Source organism: Schistocerca americana, chromosome 7 (genome assembly GCF_021461395.2).
Source record: "Schistocerca americana isolate TAMUIC-IGC-003095 chromosome 7, iqSchAmer2.1, whole genome shotgun sequence".
Lineage (NCBI taxonomy): Eukaryota > Metazoa > Arthropoda > Insecta > Orthoptera > Acrididae > Schistocerca > Schistocerca americana.
In genome coordinates, this window is record NC_060125.1 from 254,347,718 (window position 1) to 254,373,312 (window position 25,595).

At 42.0% G+C, this 25,595-nt stretch overlaps 1 protein-coding gene and 1 pseudogene across 2 annotated transcripts in view; both read right to left on the reverse strand.

Annotated features, from left to right (window-relative positions):
• LOC124622633 (flocculation protein FLO11-like) overlaps nt 1-25,595 on the reverse strand; it is a 589,221-nt gene that overhangs the window by 81,098 nt on the left and 482,528 nt on the right. The window contains exon 2 of one of the 2 annotated variants that reach the window (XM_047148409.1): nt 8,042-8,275. The exons of the other annotated variant lie outside the window; for it this stretch is intronic. Coding sequence (XP_047004365.1) covers nt 8,042-8,275 — 234 coding nt within the window. The remainder of the gene's footprint in view (nt 1-8,041; nt 8,276-25,595) is intronic. 2 annotated transcript variants of the gene reach the window in all.
• Nucleotides 14,658-14,774, reverse strand: LOC124623358 (annotated as a pseudogene).

Below are 25,595 nucleotides of genomic sequence, written 5' to 3' on the forward strand. Positions count from 1 at the left end.
TTTTCAGGTCAATCTATATTAACAAGACAGTATAAAAAAGTAAAATTCTAGGCCTAGAATCACGAAAGATTTATAAATATTCGAACACTGAATCGCTGCTCTCTTCCGTGGAACTGTGTCACTTTTCATCAAAAACTTGGGGTTCTGAATAAGCAGCGATCAGCGATGCGAAGAAGTAAATGGAAGAAGAGCGATAGCAAACTTGCAGATAAACGAAACTTTTCTGTTGATCCTTAGACAAGCCACCAAGGAAAGAGACTGAAAACCGTTTCGTGAGGAGTGTGGCCCTATATGCTGCAGAAAAATGGATGCATCGGAAACATAAAGAGCGACTTTTTAGAAGTCTTCAGAATGTTTTTTTAATGGTTAAAAAACGATTGAACTCGAGGGCCAAAATCCAGAACAGAGGGGACGCAACATCGTATTGATAAGTGGACTCATACTTGCAAGTTCTTCGTGAATTTGACTCAATTTTGATATCACTCAAGTAACATCACATACTCCACGTACTCTCTCACCCGTGAAGCTTCATATCGTTACCTGCTTGCTATGTGGATGCTTCACTTTTTGGTCAGTTGCTATATTCAGCTTTCTTCTCGTTTCGTTCACGGATGCAAAATCGAAAGAATAACTACTTGTATGCCTCTCTGTCAGCAATTATTTCTCAACAGACAATGAAGTTCAATCGTTTAGCGTCTTTTATACGAAGAACATGCACAGAGAATTTGTGAAGTATGGGAGTGAGCAACTACTTTGGGCACACCTGAATATTACTTTCACATTTGACAATTTCTCCTTGTTCAGAAATAAATATTGAGTCCTATTTGGTATGATGTCCTCTAACCAGTCGGAAAATTCGCTCAATATTTGTTCACTAGGCAAAAGTGCGGAACTGTATCGAGCTGCACTCTAAACGTCGTGGATGAGCGAAGTGTTGAGAATAATTACAATCACTTGATTTTAGTTTGTGCACTTCTCCGTAACGTATACGCTCGTTTTACACTGATCAGCCAGGACATTATGACCGCCTACCTAATAGACGGTATGTCCACCTTTGGCACGGATAACAGCGGCGACCCGATGTGCCATGGAAGCAATGAGGCCTTGGTAGGTCGCTGGAGGGAGCTGAACACACAAGTCACCTAATTCACGTAAATGTCGTGGAGGGGGGTGATGAGACCTGAGGCCACGTTCAGTCACATACCAGGTGTGTTCGATCGGGTTCAGGTCTGGCAAGTTGGAGGGGCGGGGGGGGGGGGGGGGCAGCACATCAATTTGAACTCGCCACTCGGTTCCTCGAACCACCTATCATACTTCTGGCTTGTGACATGGAGTATTGTCTTGTTGAAAAATGGCACTGCCGTCGGGAAATACGATCGTTACGAAGGGTCTGCAACCAGTGTACGATTCTTCTTGGCCGTCACGGTGTCTTGCACGAGCTCCACTGGACCCATGATTGTTCACTTGAATGTTCCCCAAAGCATAATGGAGCCGCCATCAGCTTGTCTCCGTCCAGCAGTACAGGTGTCAAGGAGCTGTTCCCTGAGAGACGACGGATTCGCGCCCTCCCATCGACATGATCAAGAAGGTATCGGGATTCAACAGACCTTGCAATGCTCTTCCACTGTGACAACGTCCAGTGCCGATAGTCACGTGCCCATTTCAGTCACAGTTGTCGATGTCGTGGAGTTAACACCGACGCTTTGGTGTTTACATTGGGACGTGTATGGCTCGTCGGCTGCGCAGGCTCATCGTTAGGAGTATTCGATGCACAGTGAGTTCAGACACACTTGTACTCTGCCGAGCATTAATGTCTGCTGTTGGTTCAGTCACTGTCTGCCGCCTGTCCTGTTTTACTAGTCTGCCCGCCTACGACGTCCAACATCTGCAATTAGGTTTGGCCGCCCAAACTCACGATGTCTGGACGTGGTTATATCTTGGTTTTCCCATGTGTTGAAGACACTCACCACAGCACTCCTCGAACATCCGACAATTCGAGCAGTTTTCGAAATGCTCGTGCCGGACCTCCGGGCCATCGCAATCTGCTCTCAGTCATAGACAGATCGCGCGCCTTCCCCGTTCTACACACAGACAGCAGGCTCACTGATACTAAACGCACCGTGCGTGTGTCTGACTAGCAGTCATTCCTCGCTACGTGAAGCTGCTATCGCCTGGACGGGTTTATGTCGATACCAGGTCGGTGGCCACAATATTCTGGTTGGACAGCGTACGTTCTGAGCCTCCAGTGGAGCTCCGGTCGTCTGTTCCTCCAAGACTTTGCCTCCCGTCTGCCTGGTTGCGACGCAGACGTCGGGAGCGCCGGTTAGGACTTGGCCGTCTCCACGCGTCTGCATTATTCACTGCTGGCCCACGGCGGCGGTCGAGAACTCGGCGAGCGGTCTCCCAGGAATTGCAGCCCTGCTCACCGCCGAGTTTACTGCAGTCCGCTCAATTAGTCACGAGCAGATCGCCTGGCGACGCATCACCGGACTGCTCAACGCGACGACCTGCCGGAACGTGAGTGAAGTACCAAAACTACTCGAACCATAACCTCTTTACCCTGAGGCAAATACAGCAGCCTCGTAATCTTTCTTCAGCTCACTTCAGAGGTACACACAGGATGTCCCAAAACTGTTGCGGCAAACTTCAAGGGGTTTTAGAGTGTGTTTTGAGGAACAAATCGAGGACAGAAACCCGCGTCCGGAAACGTCATCCAATGACGCTACATACAGACCTCACGTACTGACGGACAGGGACTGTCGAGCAAATGAGCGGAACGGACCAGCCCTAAGATTGCTAAGTGCTACGAGCAGTCAAGATAGCAAAATGACTGTGCGTAGGGAGGTAAGAAGAATGCGGTACAATGGTCGAGCAACTTCTCATGGGCCACATATTTCTGTAGTTAATGCTAAGCGATGTTCAGGGTAAAGAGTGATGTATCTGCATAGTGGATGAATGGAAACAACTGATTTGGAGTGATAAATCACGCTATACCGTGTGTAAATGCGATGGAATGTTTTGCATTTGGCGAATGCCTGGAAAACTTTACCTGCCGTCATGCGTAGTGACAACAGTGAAGTAGGGAGGAGATAGTGTTAGGGAAGAGGGCGTCTTTCGTTGTTAGGGTGTGGTCCTCTTGTTGAACTTAAAAAAACCGCTCAATTCGGAAGATACAGTAGCCGAACAATTGATTGTGTCAGCAGCACAATGCACCCTGTCATAAAACAGCATCTGTGAAGCAGACGTTTGTGGACAGTAACATTCCTGAAATGGGTTTCCTGCCTACTTTGAGACTTTCATTCATTTTCATACGGTAAGTCTTTCAATGTAGTTCTGATAAGTAACCAGCTTTACAGAATTTGTATTACTGTAATTTTCTTTATTAAATATTTTACTGGTGTTTCAGCAGATAGGTATACTTCAAACTTTTCTTTGTTTATTCTTAAGCCATGACCCGTAGTTTCTATGATATCTGTTAATTTCAGAATATCTTCTAAGTCTTCTTCAACTGCGAACGGAAGTGCTAAGGGTACGTCGTTTGTAAATAATAGTATTGGAACCTCTTCTCCTTGCTCTTTTACTCCTGTTCCGAAATTTTCTTTCGCTCTTTTCATTGCTTCTGCAACATAATAATTGTTAAACAGTAGCGATAAGCTTGAACCCTGCCTTACACCCTCCTTACTACAATCTCATCTCCCTTACTTTTTCACTTTTAGTACTGTTACTAGAGTTTTGTATGTATTGTAGATTATTCTTCTGTATCTGTACTTCAGGGCAATCTTCTAAGGGTTGTAAGGTGTCTTATTCTATATTAAATTATCGAAGACTTGCTGTATGCTAACAAATGCTGGCAAAATATTTTTCTTCAGTGTGCCTTCTATTACTTATCAAAACCTCAGAATTGCCTCTCTTCCCTTCTTTCCTTTGTTGAAACAAATCCTGATCTTCAACTTTAAAGTCTTCTTTGCCCATCTATTCTTTTGTGTTTTAGTTCGGTCAGGTAGGCTTTTTAAGTAAAGCAGTTCCGTGTATGCTGGGGAACTGTCCATGACTGTGCTTCTGAGCGCAATAGCTGTCGCAGCCACTGCTTCCAGCACTAGAGGTCGAGCTCAAACTTGGCTGTAACCAGGAGCAACTGTCTGCCTGGGAATGCTAATGCTACCGACACACACACACACTCCACACGAGACTCACAAAGCAGCAGCTCGCCGCTAAACATACAGGGTGAGTGCGAAGGAAAGGTGCGTGCTTTGAGGAGTGACAGCATTGGTGATTCTGAACTAAAAGCTTCAAATAAACATGTCCTTTTCTTGACAGCATCCGACATACATCTATTTGAATATCACTGGTGTCAGTCGCATGTCGTTCTTCAGCAGCATTCACATGCAAAACAATCAGGGCGACGTTAGTCTACGTTGTGTGTAAAGACATTCACAGACCATTTCAATTCGCACTTCTCTTCCGCATGGTTGAGCGACGAGTCCAGCAAGCGTACACGTTGTTTATCTCACCTCTCAGAACTACAGTTGTTGCACCAGCCGCCACTATATTACAGTGTCGTTACAGGTACAGGCAAATCTGTGAGGATCGGTATAATGAAAATGTCACAGGTCTTCTCACATGAGCGGTATGTTAACATGATCTTTGCTTACAAGCTTTTTGCAATGGGAATTCGAGAGTCGCTGTTCACGAATACGAACGACGGTTTCCTAATCGCAGAGTCCCGGATTCAATGTATTTATCATAGTGTTTGACCGACTGCGTGAGCTTGGTACGCTCCCAGCGTATATGTTCACCTGGACGTCCCATCCGACAAGATCTAAGCGGAACTGAAAACATTTCTTAAATGATAGAACGCAGCAGAACTACCAGCTGTAGAAGAATTGCTGCACAGCTTGGTGATAAACGAGTGATGCGCACAGTACATGAGCGGGGTCTGCATTCGTACTATGAGGAAAGCAATTCTGTCAATGGAGAACGGATAAAGGACGCTGTATCCCACATATTCTGTTCACTGATGAGTCAATATTTATCAGCAACGGCATCAAAAACACGTGCAACTCAAACGAGTGAGCCGATGGAAATCTGCTGGAGAGAAATTTTCAACGATGTTTCTCAATGCACATGTGATGAGATGCTATTGATAACAACTCATAGATCGAGCTGTTTCGGGTACCGTGTTAATGGAGTATGATGTATTGATTTCCTACAAAATGTGTTAGCAGAATACCTGGAAGATATTGAAAGGCGGCTACACTGAGCCACTGCGCCAGAGATTGCGCCAAAGAGTATTATTAAGCCGCCTCCACAGTGCTTGTCGAGAGCTCGTAGTAGTCAGTGCCTGTTAAGAACTCGTAGAAGTCAGTGCTTGGAGAGAGCTCGTAGTAGTCAGTGCCTGTCGAGGTCTCGTGGTAGTCTGTACTGAGATGTTGTAGCAGAGAGTGTTTGTTGAGATGTGCTATTAGGCAGTGCTCGCTGAGACGTGATATTGGAGAGTTCTGGTTGAGATATAATGTAAGGATTAGAATGATTTTCATCAATATAAATGAGGTAACTAACTCAGTTTGTTTTTAATTTCAGTATCCTAAATAATGCGTCATTACAGGTTCAGTCAACAAAGCATCTGGCGTGTGTTCTTGTATTAGAGTTCAATTCTGCTTTCCTTACGCAATTATAGTATTTTAATTTTCTTTTATCACGTCAGTAAAATTGGTATTTAAAAATTCTTGTCTTCTTGAAGAAGAACCGTGCCAGATGTGCGTTGAGTCATACTTCCACATACAGAACAGTTATACTTATGCTTTGGTTTCGTAGGTTTCATAGTTGCTGGGGACTTAATTAATTAATTGTGTTAACGAAAATTTTCATTTCATTCTTTGTTGTTGTTCTTTGCAGTCAGATAGCGTAATAATACTAGTCAGGGCCAACCGATTACGAGACACAGCGTAATCGGACATACAGCTACTAAAAACCAAAAGTATTTCGAATCATATTTAATTAAGCCCCCATGCAATATATCTTGGCAACACGATGTAAGGTACTTTCAGCACGATAGAGTTCTTGCATATTCCGTACTGTCAGTAACGCAATACCTCACTGAAACGTATCTTGGTCCTTTAATCTCTCGCCGTGGAGTCTTTTCTTGGCCACCGAGGTAACCCGATCTTACTCCATTACATTATTGTTTGCGGTATTGGCTTGGGAGGAAACTCCTAGCTAGTATTTTACAAGTGTGTGCTCAAATAGAGGACCATATTAATGAGCTCAGACCAGCAACGCAGCAGCTGTCTACAAGAGCTGCAGAAAGGATTGCAGTTTCTGAGCATCTTTCATGAAGAAATTTACACGAAACAGATCACGGCGTTTCGTGTACTGCCACCTGTATTTGTCCTGTTTCCTATTGTTATTAGTTTCCTCGGAAACTGTTATGAACCTATGTTCATGCACCGTTTTTTGTGCAGAATCACTAATACTATCACCCCTCAAAGTATGTACCTTTCCTCCCGGCTCACCGTACATGGTAACTGAAATAAGGCACAAAGCATCTACAACCGTCTACCTGCTAGTTTTCTGCTTGGCTGTGGTCATAATCTCGTCTTTCTCAAAACCCATAGAATGGCCAAGACAGTGGGGACAGTCTCGCTCTAATTGAATTCAACAGTCAAGGAAGCTGTGAAAAAAAAAAAAAAAAAATGGCAGACAACTTCGTTAAGCGGGACTTTGTCTTCCATTTCGACAATCCACTTCACGTCTACGCTCTCACAGTAATTACGATTCTGAGTCTTTGCTGTCCGGCATTCCAACGCCTGACGTTCATTTTACTACTTCACCACGTCAACTATAAGCACTGTGGGTTTTCTAACCCGGCATTTGCTACAGTTTTGTCTTATGGGGGGACAATAAAGACCGTTCATTTTCAATTTTCTTCATAACTAGAAAACTTGAAGCTCAGTGTTTGGACAACAGTTTCCTAAACCAGTACAACGCAATTTTCAGAAAAAATAAACTCTAAAAAAGGCATCTGTAATTTAGATATCAAGTAATAAGAACTTGTAAACCATAAACGTAGTTTTCAGTAGATGAGTGTTCAGCATCATACTTTTGTTATCTTAAAGTCACTGGTTCAAATATCGTTTTTAGCAACACTTTTTGACTAATATTTATGTTCCATATTTATTAACAAATATCGAATCATAATTTTCAATAAAAATAGCACGTTTTGATTTTTAATTACTAATTCCACAGGAATGCCAGTATTAACAGTAGATTAAATTTTGGTGTAAATATACAAAACCCCAATAGAAAATAAAGACTTTCTTATTTGTAGAGATTGTACGCTATTATTGACGTAGTTTTTTCGTTTAACTATAAGCCATTTCGGATGTCTGCACCAAATTTTAATCTATTTCCACGCGACCAGTAAAGAAAAATGCAAATATTGAATTTTTTTAAAAATTATGATTCAGTATTTGTTAATTAACACTTATGTTTATCAGTAAATATCGAATATAAATAAAAATTTAAAATAATGCTACTGCTAGTGAGGTTTGAACCAGTGACAACACAATTACCTGACTTTCACATAACGTGCTCAGTTATTGATGCTAACGTTAACGTAATACAATATGTTTTGTGCTTACCAGTCCTCGGAAACCTAAGTTTCAATGACAACGATTTTTTTCGAGATTTTTGAGACTTGTGCCGTACTGCTTCAGGAAATTAGTCTCCGAAAAATGAACTTCCAGTCGTTTGAACGTTGAAAATGGGTAGTTTCATCTAGTATAGTTGTAAAGTTATTAAAATCATAATTTCTAATGGTAACACGAACATCTGAAAACAAATTACAGCAACAGTTGCAATTTTCTGGAACTGGAGGTGTAATTTGCTTCCAATTAATTATTGAGGCTGCAGATACCCTGAAGCACTATACTCTGAGCGCGAACAAAATCGAGAAATAAATAAAAAAAAACAGTTAGTTCGTGGAAATGCAGTGTAGGTCGGGAGACGGCCAGGTGCGCCACAGTACGGCGCCTGCACTCACCCCCAGGTGCTGGCCGTCGACGAAGACCTGCGGCACGACGACGCTGGCGCAGCGCATGCGCTCCCGCAGCTCGGTCTGCACCTCGCGGCTCATGAAGACGTCGCGCTCCTCGCAACGCACCAGCAGCGTGCGCAGGATGTTGCGCACCTTGAGGCACGCCTGGTACGTCTCGCGCACCACGCCCATCGTCGTCGTGTACACCACCACCTTGCCGGCCTCTTTCTCCTTGTAGTTCTGTAACACAAGGCGAAAAAAATCTCATTACTATCGGCGCGGGTGACAGCAAAAAATTTTAATTCTTCGCCCTCAAAAGCAAGCTCAAAAAACATCTATAACAACAGCAAATTTTAAAAACTGTCGTGTCTGTCTGTCTTTTTGGACGCGTTTCTCCAAAACTACAAGACGAATTTTCATGGGATTTTCGGAGTTAACTTGGACACAGTTTGGGGCACTTTATACACTACTGGCCATTAAAATTGCTATACCACGAAGATGACGTGCCACAGACCCGAAATTTAACCGGCAGGAAGAAGATGCTGTGATGTGTAAATGATTAGCTTTTCAGAGCATTCACACAAGGTTGGCGGCGGTAGCGACACCTACAACGTGCTACATGAGGAAAGTTTCCAACCGATTTCTCATACACAAACCGCAGTTGACCGACGTTGACTTGTGAAACGTTGTTGTGATGCCTCGTGTAAGGAGGAGAAATGCGTACCATCACGTTTCCGACTTTGATAAATGTCGGATTGTAGCCTGTCGCTATTGCGGTTTATCGTATCGTGACATTGCTGATCGCGTTCGTCGAGATCCAATGACTGTTAGCAGAATATGGAATCGGTGGGTTCAGGAGGGTAATACGGAACGCCGTGCTGGACCCCAACGGCCTCTTATCACAGCAGTCGAGATGACAGACATCTTATCCGCATGGCTGTAAGGGATCGTGCAGCCACGTCTCGATCCCTGAGTCAACAGACGGGGACGTTTGCAAGACAACAACTATCTGCACGAACAGTTCGACGACGTTTGCAGCAGCATGGACTATCAGCTCGGAGACCATGGCTGCGGTTGCCCTAGACGCTGCATCACAGACAGGAGCGCCTGCGATGGTGTACTCAACAACGAACCTGGGTGCACGAATGGCAAAACGTCTTTGTTTCGGATGAATCCAGGTTCTGTTTACAGCATCATGATGGTCGCATCCGTGTTTGGCGACATCGCGGTGAACGCACATTCGTCGTCGCCATACTGGCGTGTCACCCGGGGTGATGGTATGGGGTGCCATTGGTTACACGTCTCGGTCACCTCTTGTTCGCATTGACGGCACTTTGAACAGTGGACGTTACATTTCAGATGTGCTACTACCCGTGTCTCTACCCTTCATTCTATCCCTGAGAAACCCTACATTTCAGCAGGATAATGCACGACCGCATGTTGCAGGTCCTGTACGGGCCTTTCTGGATACAGAAAATGTTCGACTGCTGCCCTGACCAGCACATTCTACAGATCTCTCACCAACTAAAAACGTCTGGTCAATGGTGGCCGAGCAACTGGCTCGTCACAATACGCCAGTCACTACTCTTGATGAGCTGTGGTATCGTGTTTAAGCTGCATGGGCAGCTGTACCTGTACACACCATCTAAGCTCTGTTTGACTCAATGCCCAGGCGTATCAAGCCCAGAGGTGGTTGTTCTGGGTACTGATTTCTCAGGATCTATGCGCTCAAATTGCGTGAAAATGTAATCACATGTCAGTTCTTGTATAATATATTTTTCCAATGAATACCTGTTTATCATCTACATTTCTTCTTGGTGTAGCAATTTTAATGGCCAGTAGTGTAAATATAGTTTATCAAAATCGGTTCAAATGGTTCAAATGGCTCTGAGCACTATGCGACTTAATTTCTGAGGTCATCAGTCGCCTAGAACTTAGAACTACTTAAACCTAACTAACCTAAGGACATCATACACATCCATGCCCGAGGCAGGATTCGAACCTGCGACCGTAGCGGTCGCTCGGTTCCAGACTGCAGCGCCCAGAACCGCACGGCCACTCCGGCCGGCATCAAAATCGGATTACGGAAAAAAATAACGTAGTTGAAAGTTTTATTAAATTCGTCTGGTCTGTGTCTCTGAACAAGCTAATCTCCAAGACAACAAGACGAATTGTCATAGCGTTCTCACATGTAACTTGAATATAGCTTGAGAAAGTTTGCAGCACTATGAGCAGCGCCCTTCAACCAGCTCGGGATTTTGAGATCTAAAGCGGCAACTGGACCCAGATTGGCACAATATCCCGCAGGAGGATATCCAACAACTCTATAGAGCAATGCAAAGCCGAATAACTGCATGCATAAGTGTCACAGGTGTACCCAGTTTGTTATTGGCTTCCTCAGTTCGTGAAGCTATGTCTCTTCCAATTTTTTCTGAAAGTGTTATCATTTCTTTGTCTGTACGTGTACATAACATCTGTCTATTTCCATCCCATTCAGATAATGTCTTCGTGATGTGTTATCTTAGATTCTACACATAGGGTTCAAGTGGATGAGAGAAACCTCAAAGGCCGTGATCTACCTTACCACCAATTGTGAATCCAGTCCCGAACATTACCACTCATACTCTGTCATTTACACCCTTAGTTACGGAAACAGAATTATTTCCTTTGGGTCTAGAGAGATGCGAATAAGAAGCAAAACTGGCGTTGAACTGATGTAGGGTTGAAAAGAAAGATCATATTATTGCCAGCCATAGCTGCAGTGAAGGCAATGAGGGAACTGTATTAAAAAATACAGGGGAATATTATAAAACTAGTCGTGGTGGAAATATTTACATTCAATTTAAATTTCTGAGAAATTGCAATATAAAAAGGCTACAAAATTCTACGCTCCTGATGTCTCTGAGGGCCGAGACCGGCTTTAGTCGATTCACACCATTTCCCTTGTCCGAACACGTGCCAACGTTAAACTCGTCCTGCGAGGTTCGCCTGCGTACACATGCTTGACCTTTGTAGCCGTTCGCTAGGGTTTTGTAAAATGTCACGAGCAGCAGCAGTTGGCACGAACACCAGCGAATCTACTAGTGTCATTTTCCTGTGAGATGTTAATCTGTCTCTTCCATCCCTTTTTATGTTTGATCAATCTAATAATTTCTATAATTAACGAAATAAATAAAATTTTAACGTACCGTATATTCTCAGACGAACTATGTTGTGACTGTGCTGTATGTATGATTGACTTTCCTACGATTCCCGCTGTATAGATTAGCCAATGACAACCCTTAGTACTTTAATTTTATTCATCATATAAATATAAAAATAGGAGACTGTGAAATGTACCGAAGTGTCAAAAAAACTGGTAAGGCATGCGTATTCAAATACAGAGATATAGAGATATGTAAACAGGCAGAATATGGCGCTGCGATCGGCAACCACAAAGAGTCTGGCGCAGTTGTTAGCTCGGTTACTGCTGCTACAATCGCAGGTTATCAAGATTTAAGTGCGTTTTAAGGTGGTTTTATGGTCGGAGCGCGAGCGATGGGACATAGCATCTCCGAGATGGCGATGAATTGGGGATTTTCCCGTACAACCATTTCGCGTGGGTTCCTGGAACATTAGGAATCCGATAAAACATCAGATCTCTGACATCGCTGTGGCCGGAAAAAGGTCCTGCAAGAACGGGAACAACGACGACCGAAGAGAATCGCTTAGGCGACAGAAGAGCAACCGTTCCGGAAATTGCTGCAGATTTCAATGCTGGAGCATCAACACGAGTCAGTGTGCGAACCATTCAATGAAACATCATTGATATGGGTTCTCGGAGCCGAAGCCCACTCGTGTGCGCCTGATGACTACACGACACAAAGCCTTACGCCTCGCCTGGGCCCATCAACACCGACACTGGACTGTTGATGTCTGCAAACATGTTGCCTGGTTGGACGAGTCTCGCTTCAAACTGTATCGAGAGGACAGAAACAACGTCATGAATCAATGGACCCTCCATGTCCACAAGGGACTGTTCAAGTTGGCAGATGCTCTGTAATGATATAGGTCGTGTGCAGTTGGAGTGATATGGGCCCCGTGATACGTGTAGATACGACTCTGACAGGTGACACGTACGTAAGCATCCTGTCTGATCACCTGCATCCATTCATGTCCATTGTGCATTCCGACGGACTTGGTCAATTCCAGCAGGACAATGCGATACTCCACACGTCCAGGATTGCTATAGAGTGGTTCCAGGCACACTCTTCTGCTTTTTAACACTTCCGCTGGCCACATTATTGAGCATATCTGGGATGCCTTACAACACGCTGTTCAGAAAAGATCTCCCACCCCCCCACCCCCTCACCCCCTTGCCCAGCGTACTCTTACGGATTTATGGACAGCCCTGCAAGACTCATGGTGTCAGTTCCCTCCAGCACTACTTCACACATTAGTTTAGCTCTTGCCAAATCGTATTGCGACACTTCTGCGTGCTCGCGGGGTTCCTACACGATTTTAGGCAGGCGTAGCAGTTTCTTTGCTTCAGTATATTGTATCACATTTCTGTGTCTCAGTGTCTTCATCGCAAGCATCCAAACAAAAACTGTCATTTGTCACTATAATGAATTTTATGTGGATACCTTTCTTTGAGGTTTCTGTGGCGTGTGTTTCTATGTCGAAATAGTTTAAGAGTACATTGCATTTACAGCACGTCGAATCCCTTGTATAGGATTTATTTAGAGCTCTTCCACCTTGCTTCTCATCCATGATCACCTAACATTCCGATTTTAGTAGTCTGTTATTTTTATTGAATGCTGATTTATCGCGCGCAATTCTACATTTCGTTTCCACGCAAACTCTACAATCATCGACTCATTCTGCCGAGGGGGCAGATCATGCCACGAGTTAAATGAAGGAGTTAAACCATCACGTTTACAGTAAATATCAAAACGGAAGTGAACCGTCGAAATTGCTCCAAATCAGCGACTTAAACGGCTGTTACTCTACTTCAAAACTTAAGACAATGGAAAATCACTGGCTGAATTTCCGGTACTGATTACATTGACGTGATTCGGTCATTATCTTATAAGTACAAAGTGTTTTTTTCTAAAATAATCGTAAGTCTAATTGCATCACTGGAATTGCATCACTATAATTAGCACGATTAGGACGCGAAACTGATGTACTTGCACATTGGTTCTCCAGTACTGCCCCAACACTGAGCGCGCTGCTCTTTGCCAGAAGGCTCCCTCTCCCGTTACTCGTGATTTATTGCCTCCCTGGTAGCCATAAGGACTTCTTGCGGCTTCTCCGTTTACGTAGAGCTAAGTGAGGTGTTTACTTGCCGTAGAAGACTGCATTAGGTTAAGCAAGGTAGCTTCTTTCATTCTCAGCACCTTGGATACTGTTTAGTACGCGAACACGCAATCATTAATTTTATCTTTGCCAACCTGCATCTTTGAGTCACTTACGACCTTTCTCAGCCATCAAATTAAATTAGGAGTGTTCGCTGATTAACGATATTTACAGAACGTAAATTAAAAACAAAGATATTTCAATATTCATACTGAAGTCTTTGATAAATCGTAATACCATTATTAATAGTGTAAATAGGCTGTTTAGGTTTTTATGTTGGTAGCGCCACGTATGAAAATCACTGACTGTGCTCTGTGCAATCTGTAGCTGGTTTGCATTGTTGGAATATTTGCTATTGTAGTGTTGGGCAGTTGGATGGGAACAGCGCGTAGAGTTGCGCAGTTGGAGGTGAGCCGCCAGCAGTGGTGGATGTGGGGAGAGAGATGAGAGAGTTTTGAGAGCGGACGATCTGCACGCGTGTCCGCCGGAAAAAGGAAAATTGTAAAGACGGATGTCATGAATTGATATATATATATGAGATGATTTTTGAACACTATTAAGATAAATACATTGTTTGTTCTCCATCAAAATCTTTCATTTGCTAACTATGCCTGTCAGTAGTTAGTGCCTTCAGTAATTAGAATGTTTTATTTAGCTGGCAGTATTGGTGCTCGCTGTATTGCAGTAGTTCGAGTAACGAAGATTTTTGTGAGGTAAGTGATTCATGGAAGGTATAGATTATTGTTAGTCAGGGCCATTCTTTTGTAGCAATTATTGAAAGTCAGATTGCGTTGCGCTAAAAAAAAAAAATATTGTGTGTCAGTTTAGTGTTGATCAGAAGAAGTAAAGAGAGAAACGTCTGAGTACGTTCAGTTATGCTCATCTGCTTGAAAATCAAATAACGTAAGAGGTTTACCAGCACTGTCATTCTTAATTTTTCTAAGGGGATGTTTCAATAGTAAAGAGAAAATATCGACATTCGACGATGGCAAAAAAGCAAGCTACTTGTTACCATTGTCAGTATTTTTTTCCTGTCATTTAAACGAATATTTTTCTGATCATACCTGATATAACGACGATTGCACTCCGTCTTCATGTCACAAATGGCCTACCGGGACAATCCAACCGCCGTGTCATCCTCCAAGGAGGATGCAGAGAGGAGGGGCGTGAGGTCAACACACCGCTCTCTCGGTCGTTATGATGGTATTCCTGTCCAAAGCCGCTACTATTCGGTCGAGTAGCTCCTCAATTGGCATCACGAGGCTGAGTGCACCCCGAAAAATGGCAACAGCGCATGGCGTCTGGATGGCCACCCATCTAAGTGCCGGCCACGCCCAACAGCGCTTAACTTCGGTGATCTCACGGGAACCGGTGTATCCACTGCGGCAAGGCCGTTGCCCCTGACATGATGACAATAGTTCAGCACATTTGCGACTTATCAAACGTTGCCATGTGGTTGGGGGTGAGAGATGGGCATAGAAATTTTGAAGGAAGATTGGATACTGTCACAGGAAAGCGTTGACTAGTGCCTTTTATTGTACATTGTGGAGAATACGTTTACACATTACGGGAGAAACAGAGAAACCAAATTTGATTTATGGAGTGAACAGCAAAATAATTTGCAAACGAACATAGAAACGAACCTATAGTTACAACTCAGCTAAATTTACATCTACATGCACAATTTGCAAACTACAGTACGATGTGTGGCGAAGGGAACGCTGTACCGTTGCTATCTCTTTCCTTCCTACTCCACTCGCAAGTAGAGTGAGGTAAAGCAACTGTCAACATCCCTTGGCACGAGCCCCAATTTCTCATATCTTATCTTCGTGGTCCTTATGCGAAATGTACGGAAGTGGCGGAAGTTCTATAGTCAGCTTCTAATGCTGGTTCTCTACATTTTCGCAATGGCGTTTCTCGAAAATAACGTTGCCTTCCCTCCAGGGATTACCATTTGAGGTCCCGAATCACCTCCATAATACTTGCATCTTAATCGAACCTATCGGGAACAAATCAAGAAGCCCGTCTTGAATTGCTTCGATATCCTCCTTTAATCCGACATGATGAGGATACCAAACACTCGGGTAGTACTCAAGAAAGAAGTCGCACTTGTGTTTTCTAAGCGGTCTCCTTCACAGGTGAACCCCACTCTCTCAAAATTTTCCCAGTAAACCAAAGTCAACCACTCGCCTTCCCTGCCGCAGTCCTCACACGCTCATTCCATTCCTATCGCTTTTTAACGTTACACCCGGATACTTAAACGTTGTGCCTACGTCTTGTAGCACACTATTAATGATGTATTCGAACATTACAATTGTGTTTTTCCTGGTCATCTGTATAAAATTACATTTTTCTGCACTTGGAACTAGCTGGCATTCGTCAAACAAACTAGAAAAGTTCTATCACACTTCCATGGGGCCCTCCTGACTCTACCCTTGTCTCTGATGAACACTCACTGCCGATGAAAACGGACAATATCCAACTACTTAAGAAGTCTTCGAGCCACTATCATATCTGCCGACATATTCCGTTTGCTCTTACCTTCATTGACAGTTTACAGTGAGACAGCGTGTCAAACACTATTCGGAACTCTAGAAACATGGAATCTGCCTGTTGCCCTTCATCCATAGTTCGCAGGATATCATGGGCAAGCTGCGTTTTGATCGTACGATGTTTTCTAAAACCGTGCTCATATGGACAGGAGCTTTCCATCCTAGGGAGCTTTATTTATTATATTCGAACTGAGAATACGTTCAAGGATTCTGCAGCAGACAGTTATTAACGATCTTGCTCTATAATTTTGGGAATCAGTCCTTTTAGTCTTCTTCTGTACAAGAGCCGCCGGCGTTTATTCCATCGCTTGGGACTCTACGATGGGCGAGACATTCGAGACAAATGCGAGCTAAGAAAGGGCCAATGCCGTAGAGTATTCTCTGTAAAACCGAACTGGGATTCCATCCGAACCTGGCGACTTAGTTTTTTTTTCATTTCTTTCAGGTGTCTCTCTATGCCGTAGTTACCCGTTACTATTTGTTCCATACCGGAGTCTATGTGACAGTCAAACAATGATATGTATGTACGATCCTCCTGCGTGAACGATTCCTTAAATGCGAAATGTAAACCTTCAACTTTCCTTTCGCTCTCTTATATTGCCACATCACACTGGTTATTATCTTCAAGATCGCCTCCTGGATGTTAAACAAGATTAGTTAGAATAAAGGAATCACATCATCGCTACTGCCACTCCAAAGCTAAAATAATTGTATTTAATTATTTAAAATATATTGCCACATCATCAGGTTCTGAAAGTCTGTTCTAAAAATCTCGTTCTTAACAACGCAGTACACCGCAGAGGATCTATTTCTCAAAAATGATAATTTACAGTCTATAGATAAAAATTTGTTGATTACTGCTGAATTTATTAATTAATAAATATGATACTGAATGTATTTCTTAATTGCTTTTGATGCTATTCTATAAATTTATCATTTAACACCGATTTTATAACATTTCTGGTTTGTGGTCTGTATTATCAGCCGTCATTGTTTAGACGTCGATGGTGAAATTGAAAACAACGTCAGTTATTTGACAACATTACGCATCCTTAAATTAAATAAACAGCATGAAAACAGTCGAAATAGTGACGACTTTAAAAGATGCGTTACTACAGGCAAATCATGTTAATTCAAATCCGTTCCTGCATTGGTGCTGTTCTCATTTCGTGGTCAATTTATGATGTAGTACCCGGAAGTAACGGGATGGACGCTTCAGTGGAATGAAACATTTCAATCGGTCGAGGAGGTGCGCAGGAGTGGTCTAAGTGATTAGGTCGACTGCAAATGCTAAGAAGAACATCCACGTTGGAATACCGATGTGACATAAATATTTATTTGCCTCGATTATTAATATCACAGACATGTTTACTTGTAGTCTTCTAGCACAAACGAGTATCGCAGACAAATTTCTGGTATTGAAAAGTACACTAGCCAGCCAGCACAAAAATTCTTGCTGCATCTTCTTCTCCACCTCCATTTCTTCTCTATCCCCATTTCTTCCTTTTGCTCATCTTTCGTTATCATCACGAACTTCTTCTTCTTCGTCGTCTTCACGCTCTACTTCTTCTTCCTGTCATCTTTCTTTCCCTTCGCGGAATATTAGGTCATATAACTTACGTCAGTTCCCCACCACTTTGTACATCATCCATACTCAAGACGAGCGATTAGCATTTAGTCGTGAAATATTTTCAGTACTTTGCTATCTGCCAACCTGTTTATGTTACTTCTACTAACTTTCCCAAGTTTTATTTTGTCACTGGTGTTGAAACTTTTAAGCTCTTCTATTTCTTATAGTATAGTGTAATGTACAACCCGTGTTCGAAAAGTAACAGAAATTTTATAATTTTGCGCGACGTATTAGTTCGAATCGCGCGATTTACTCGTTGTTGTGTTTGTAAACATATCTAAACAGTATCTGCACAGTGTCAGCCATACTGCTTATTTAATATGTTGTCAGCTGGCAAATAGTTAACTTGTGTTATGGTAGCGTTTACGATTATTTATTTTGTATAACAAAGGGTCAGGGAACATATATGAAATATTTCATAAGAACGGAATAAAAGTAGAAAAGTTTTAGAAATATAAAATTGTGCTTTCGGTGGGTATGTTATCACTAAATGAATGGTTTACGAATGGTATAAGAGTTTATAACGAGTCCGTGAAGATGTTGAAGCTGAAGGGTGCCCTTGACGAACCGAAGAAATAGTTGAACAAGTGAAGGAAATAACTATGAACGATCGCCAAATCAAAGTCACATAAGTTCTTGATGATGTTGGCATGGTTGGCATATGAACTGGCCCACGCTATTAATTTTTTCGAATGGTCTTGCTATGACACGTTAGAGAGAAAAACTTGTCCCAAAATTGTTGAATTTCGAACAGAAACAGCGGCAAATGAATGTTTCGCAAGAGTTACTAATGAACTCAACAACGATGCAGAATCACTCACATATTTCATAGCAGCTGATAAAACATTGTTTTAGGGATATAACGACGAAACTGAGGCTGAATAGTCCCAGAGGGAGCATTCTAGAACACCAAGACAGGAAAAAGGTCGACGAGTGCGGTCACTGTGAAGGCTAGGCTCATTGTGTTCTTCGATTTTAACGGCATAGTGTACCAGTGGTTGGGAAGGGAGTGAGACAGGGTTGTAGCCTCTCCCCGATGTCATTCAATCTGTATATTGAGCAAGCAGTAAAGGAAACAAAAGAAAAATTCGGAGTAGGTATTAAAATCCATGGAGAAGAAATAAAAACTTTGTGGTTCGCCGATGACATTGAAATTCTGTCAGAGACAGCAAAGGACTTCGATGAGCAGTTGAACGGAATGGACAGTGTCTTGAAAGGAGGATATAAGATGAACATAAACAAAAGCAAAACAAGAATGATGGAATGTAGTCGAATTAAATCGGATGATGCTGAGGGTATTAGATTAGGAAATGAGACACATGAAGTAGTGAAGGGGTTTTGCTGTTTGGGGAGCAAAATAACTGATGACGATCGAAGTAGAGAGGATATAGAATTTAGACCGACAACGGCAAGGAAAGCGTTTCTGAAGAAGAGAAATTTGTTAACATCGAGTATAGATTGAAGCGTCAGGAAGTCGTTTCTGAAAGTTTTTGTATGGAGTGCAGCCATGAATGGAAGCGAAAAATGGACGATAAATCGTTTGGACAAGAAGAGAATAGAAGCTTTCGAAATGTGGTGCTACATAAGAATGCTGAAGATTAGAGGGGTAGATAACATAACTAATGAGGACGTATTGAATAGAACTGGTGAAAAGAGGAGTTTGTGGCACAACTTGACTAGAAGAAGGGATCGGTTGGTAGGAAATGTTCTGAGGCATCAAGGGATCACCAATTTGGTATTGGAGGGCAGCGTGGAGGGTAAAAATCGTAGAGGGAGACCAAGAGATGAATACACTAAGCAGATTCAGAAGGATGTAGGCTGCAGTACGTACTGGGAGATGAAGAAGCTCGCACAGGATAGAGTAGCATGGAGAGCTGCATCAAACCAGTCTCAGGACTGATGACCACAACAACAATAAGTGTACCATTAGTTACTGGCACTCGATTGTTTGACCAATTAGGAGCACTACTTATAAATTCAAGGGCGTTTGCTTCAAGAAAAACGAAAACATTACCTGACTTGTTGCGAATCAACTCATGGCTTTTGTATCATGATAATGCACCTGCACTTAGTGGCTTGTTCACGAATTTTTAGTCAAAGACAATTCAGTAAAGACGCCCGAGCTTCCACACTCGCCAACATGACCCCATGTGATTTTTTTTTTCTGTTCCCAAAAATAAATAAGACTTTAAAAGGATGTCGTTTTACAGGAGTATGCAAAATTAAAAGACATCGCTAAAAGAGCTAAAAGGTATCCTATAGTTCGAATTCTAGAGTATTTCTAGGATTCGGAAAAAGCGATGGTGTAAGTGTACGACACGTAATGGGAACAATTTTGGAGGTTATACCGTTGATCTAGACGACTAGAAACCAAAAATTTCAGAAACTTTTTAACACACATTTCATACGCTGTATTCAAATTAATGAGCTTAATCCCTAGCTCCTCAACATGGTAGAGGAGTACAGCCAAAGAAGTTACTTTACAAAATTTTGGGCGAGTTTCTATTCTGCTTTTCTCAACGAAATTACCTTCAGTTGCATGAAATGTATCTTGGAATCTATTTAGATTCTTGTGTTTACTTTTATCTCTTTACTGTTGTTACTGATGTAGCTAATACAGCAACCTAAATATCTAAAATGATAAGCTTGTTCGACTGCGTTTTATGAATATTTATTTGTAACAATATGCCTATATTATTAAGACTGTCAGTACCGTTGTCTTTTTGTTTTCTGAGATAAGTAAACTGCAGTCAGAACAAATCGAGGTTGGTTTATAAATAACAAAATGACTTGTACATCTAAACGATCATCACAGGAAGAACAATTGGTAGTGTCACGCTGTCGCCATTGTTTACTCGTTTGGCTTTAAACAGTTTTCCCACGATTGTGAGGCATCATCTAAGTAAACAATAAACAAAGTTAGTGAATGGTTGCATCGCAAAAGAATCGTGCTCCATCACTAAATTTTGTTCCTCGTTGGAAACTACGGACTTCAGTCGATCTCCAACTCGGCGAACAGTAAAGTAGGATTACTCGGTGAAGATTATGCTTCCAACGAGTGTCACTTTCAGTGCCACTACGTCGTTTGCTAAATAGGATTCTAAATTAATCCATGACCTGAGTCTCTGAATGAAGTATAGAACATGCTCACTTGTTAACTAATAATGTGAGGTCGCTGCATAGAGGTATCGAGAAAGTGGCAACACCATCGTGCGACGGTTTCTTTGAAAAACGCTGGAAGCTACGGGTCCGTGTGCGGAAGTATAGGTGAACATTTCGGACAGTTAATTGAAATTGCGGGAGAGGACAGTGTATCAGTACAGACAGAAGTGTTTAGTGTTTTGAGGCGAGTCCGCAATTCCTTGTCACAGCCGTTATTACGCTTTTTACAAATGTAAAGAAGTTTTGAAACTGGTGTTTACTTACGACACAAGTCCTATTCCGCACACTAATTCCAACCTTCAACCAAAGTAAGAGTTTCCTAATCACCACCAGTACTCCGTAACAACCATGTAATAAACGGGCATACTCTTTCAGTCTTGTGGCCATCTTCTCCTCTGTGACGAACATTACAAAACTGTTTCAGCACCTTCCGGAGGAAAACAGTGTCTGTTGATTTTTAGCGTATTGTTGATGGAATATTTGTTATGAACGTCAAAACGTACGGCCATACTTAATACGAGCTGTTTAAATCCTGCTACAAATCACATCATCCGCTGGATTACAGGCCGTGGTGTATGTTCAGCGCCGAACGGCACATTGCTACTATGCATTGATAACGCAAAAAAAAGAGGATGACAAATGTAATTCTGTAATTAACTGACACGTTAAACGGAAGCGTACTTTTCAGTTGGAACCAGCGTATTATCTCGGTCGGATAAAACAGGCATTAACGTGATTGCTCCACCTGAACGCGTGGCTCTCCAGAGGCTGCAATGATTGCAAACGATTTGCTATCGACTGCAGAACTAAATGTTACACGTGGATGACATCAAGTTGAATGGCGCTATTGCAACGTCACAAATACATCCGAACATGTGAGTCTACGTATGATGAGGGTCACAAAGCACAAAATAAATTTTAGAATCAAAAGAAAAAACTGCTACGAACGCTACAACAATTTTGACAGTGGTACCAAATCCTTAAATTATGTAAGTCGGAATAAGATAATTGCTCTTTTTATGTTATTTTGGGGTACACAGGTAACTTTCATATAAGGACTAGCTTCTGGGTTGCAGAAACAACCCTAACATATTCCTTTTAAGCGCGGTGTAAAAGACGTATTTAAAGTACGAATTATTATCCTATATAAATGCTAATATAAGTTTCCAAAAATGAACAGCATAGAGACAAAAGTTCATTTTTGGAACACAACCTACGACCAGCTTAGAGACGGAAGTGATGACACTTTCTGCAAGAGCTGACCATCATTTTGCAGGACAATGCTCAAGCACGCACAATGCAAGCTGTTATTGATTTGTTTGACTGATGGGGCTGCTAAGTGCTATACCACCTACTGCGCTCCCCTGACTTAAGCCGTCGTAAGTTCAACTCGATTTCTAAACTGAAGGAAATACTTCACGGCATTCGATTCAAAACTGCTACAAATTCGTCGGGCAACAGACCACGCCACTCGAGCTGTCAACACAACTGGCACTGCTGAGAGTATCCTACGACTTCCACATCACTGGCTTCGGGTTACACACAATGGTGGTGACTACTTTGAAGGTCAGTGACACTTCGAAACACGTATCTATTTTGTACGAGCTGTAAACAAATAGTTGCCATTACTAAAGTTCCAACCCTCGTATTTGGTTTAGAGGTCTACTTCCAGACACTCTCTATTTGGATCGGTCGTCCATTCGTTATTGTAGTGTATCAGCACTAGAGACATACAGTATAGCACCATCAGCACGAAGATTGTTCAGATATATTCAATTAATACGTATCGCTTCTTCGTCTTCCCAGTTTAAAGTTCAGGAACTTCATCTTGGACAAGGGCGAAATTTTTCAGTGATGCTTCTCCGACTTTTCTATTTCAATTTTGAAAAGAGTACAGGCGAAAATAAACATATAGACGAAGTGGAGCGCTTTTCGTAAACTAAGAATGATTTATGAAGTGCATGTAAAGGAATGTTTCCTATTGGTGTACACTGTGATAAACTTATGGCTGTGAGACATGTAAATATAATGCCCAAATATCAAAAACTGAGGTTCGTCGAGCGTGCAATGAAGACATTGGTGAATATCCCGTCAAGTACCTACCTCCGTAAACGAGGCCGCTAACACAAACTTGAGCGGTGACCCCTGGCTCCGAGGTAAGCCGCTTCGAATCCAGGTGGTGGATGAAATTTTCACCGACAATATCTCACCGGCAAGAGGAGGAAAGGTGGTGGCTTAGACTTACTGATCGCGGTTCTTCGCGAAAATGTCCTGGATTAAATTCCAGTTCTCTCCCCATTGGCTGAAGAAGTGAGGGCATGAGACTCTGTTACATGGAAATCCGTCCGTCCGTTTAATGGGGACGTTAAATTGGGCGGCCTCGAGATGTTTAGGCTACGTCCCGGCACCGAGTTTGAACCTCTCCCTTTCCTCATCATCTTACAACACAAACGTAACACGACACTATACATACATCCATAGCACTCACCTACACTCTACAAATACACATATGACATGCCTTTCACATATCCGCACGGATAGGGGTCAACATGCGCGGCGGAAGAACACCCTTTACAGCACACGGCTGAATCCACCCCGCGGGGTATCCCAACCAACAATGGGACACCTCATTTACATTTTTCCTTACCGCTAAAGCTGCAGGAAAATTCTTTACTTTAATTTTACACACTTACATGTACATCGCACTGTTATAGATACCTTCCTTTGAGGGCACTCTGCAATTTCGTAGCTGAGTTCACGTGTTGTTAGCAATTCTCTTACCGACCATTACACGGCTGCGGCCTCTGTGTTCTAAGTGTTTTTCGTTCATATACCAGGACGTAATTTTACGCTAGACCAGCGCGAACCGTCGGGTGAAACTATTTTAGAATTGAATTAAAATGTAAAAAAAAAACTACTTTTAGCGTTTCATTGGTAAATCATACAATTTAAAATTTCTAATAAGTCAAAATATTATTCCTTTTAATGCTAACGCATTAACTCCAACACTTTTAATTTATTAAAATGTACTGCTTTTATAATCATGACACGCCAATATTTCCTACCATGTTAGTGCATACATCACTTTTAAATCCATCCGACTTTTATTTTATTTCTCAGTTCTACCCCACAGCACAATGTAACCTTTTTCTCTTTTTTGTGCTCGTATACTGTACATATATTAACGTAATGCTTTTTTCACATCCGAACTCCTACATTCCTGTTAAGTAAATAACATAAATATTCATTTACATTTTGTGCACGCTTAGTTGCACTTACAACGTCAGTTTCAGATTGAACTAGAAAATAGGTTCAGCATACTGTCTCAATGCACGTTACAATTTATTGATGGCGGAGTTCGGACGGAATTTTTATCACAGAGTGGTAGCTTCATCACTATTTCAAACTTGATAATAAATGTTCGTCGGCCGGAACTAATTGTCAATAAATTGTAATATGAATACACTGCATACTAAGCACTACATTCTTGTCATCTGCTATTGCTCTAAACCACTGTAGCACATACTACCGTGATTGTCAAAAGGCTGATGATCATAATGATGATGTTGACAATGAATACTTCATTTAAAGAAAATTTACTGGAATGAGACTGCAATAATAATAATAATAATCAGAACAGATCTACAGATATCATGAAAACGAAATGCATGGAAAGACAGAACAATGGTATACAAGCCATGCATACCAAATACCAAATACGGAAAGGATCATAGAGTGGAAAAGTACCTTGTGGAAGATATACTAACAGGAGGATCAAACAAGGCATCCTACATGGAACGAACAGAAAAACTTCAGAAAGCGTACAAATTGACATCGACGCACTATAATAAAAGGACGTTTCAAGAGTTGTGAAACTCAGGCACTGCAATACAGTTGTAATACCAAAGGCACTGTACGGATCAGAAACGACCACAATCGGAGCATCAGGCATTACAGAGACAGAAAAAATAGAACGTACTGAGCATCAGGCATTACAGAGAGAGAAAAAGTAGAACCTAAAGTCCTCAGAACATTTTTTGGAGCTGTACACAGAGACAGTACATGGATGAAGAGACCAAACAAAGAATTATACGAACGCACAGTCAAACTCACTGACACCATCAGGAAACGCCAACTAAAGTTCTATGGAGACTTACATAGAATGAAGAACAACGGACTGACAAATGGGATTTTTGATGTTGTAAACAGTTCAATAAAAAATTCCTTTCAATAGCTAGAAGAAAACCTAAAACAAGCAGAGATCTGTAGAAAATCATAAATGATAGAGAGAGATCCTGAAACAAAATTGTGAACACGAAATTTGAAGTAAAAGAAAGGAAGAAAACAGACCAAATAGGAACAGAGCAAAGGTAACGAGAACGAAACCAAACGTTGAAGAGGTTTAGGGAAGGGTAAAAGAAGAAGAAAACAAGGAAAATATGAATAAATATGTAAAATTGAAGTTAATCACTGTCTTAAGGGCAAAAATGTGTAATAATAATAATAATAATAATTTCGTGTTGTGCGAATGTATGGTGCCCGTCTTTAAAGCAGACGCCAGTCAAGAAACCTGCAAGTCCCTATCCAGCAACAGTAATCGTACCAAGGAAAGGGGAGCTACAGCTTAAAATAGAATGTGAGCCACGCTTCTTTCCCGGCGAATCACCACTGGAAAAGACGAGGTTAAAGCCAGACTGAAATACTCCGTTGATCGAACAAGCTTAGGCCACATGATCTTTCGGTTCCCTGACAAGCGCTTTACCGCTAGACCATCAAACCTGAATTGAGGCTATAAATTCTTCCACAAACTGTCTAGCCACTCAAGTGACTGAAAAAGGATATCTTCCAAAGGATAGCAAAGGCGCCTGTTTCACCG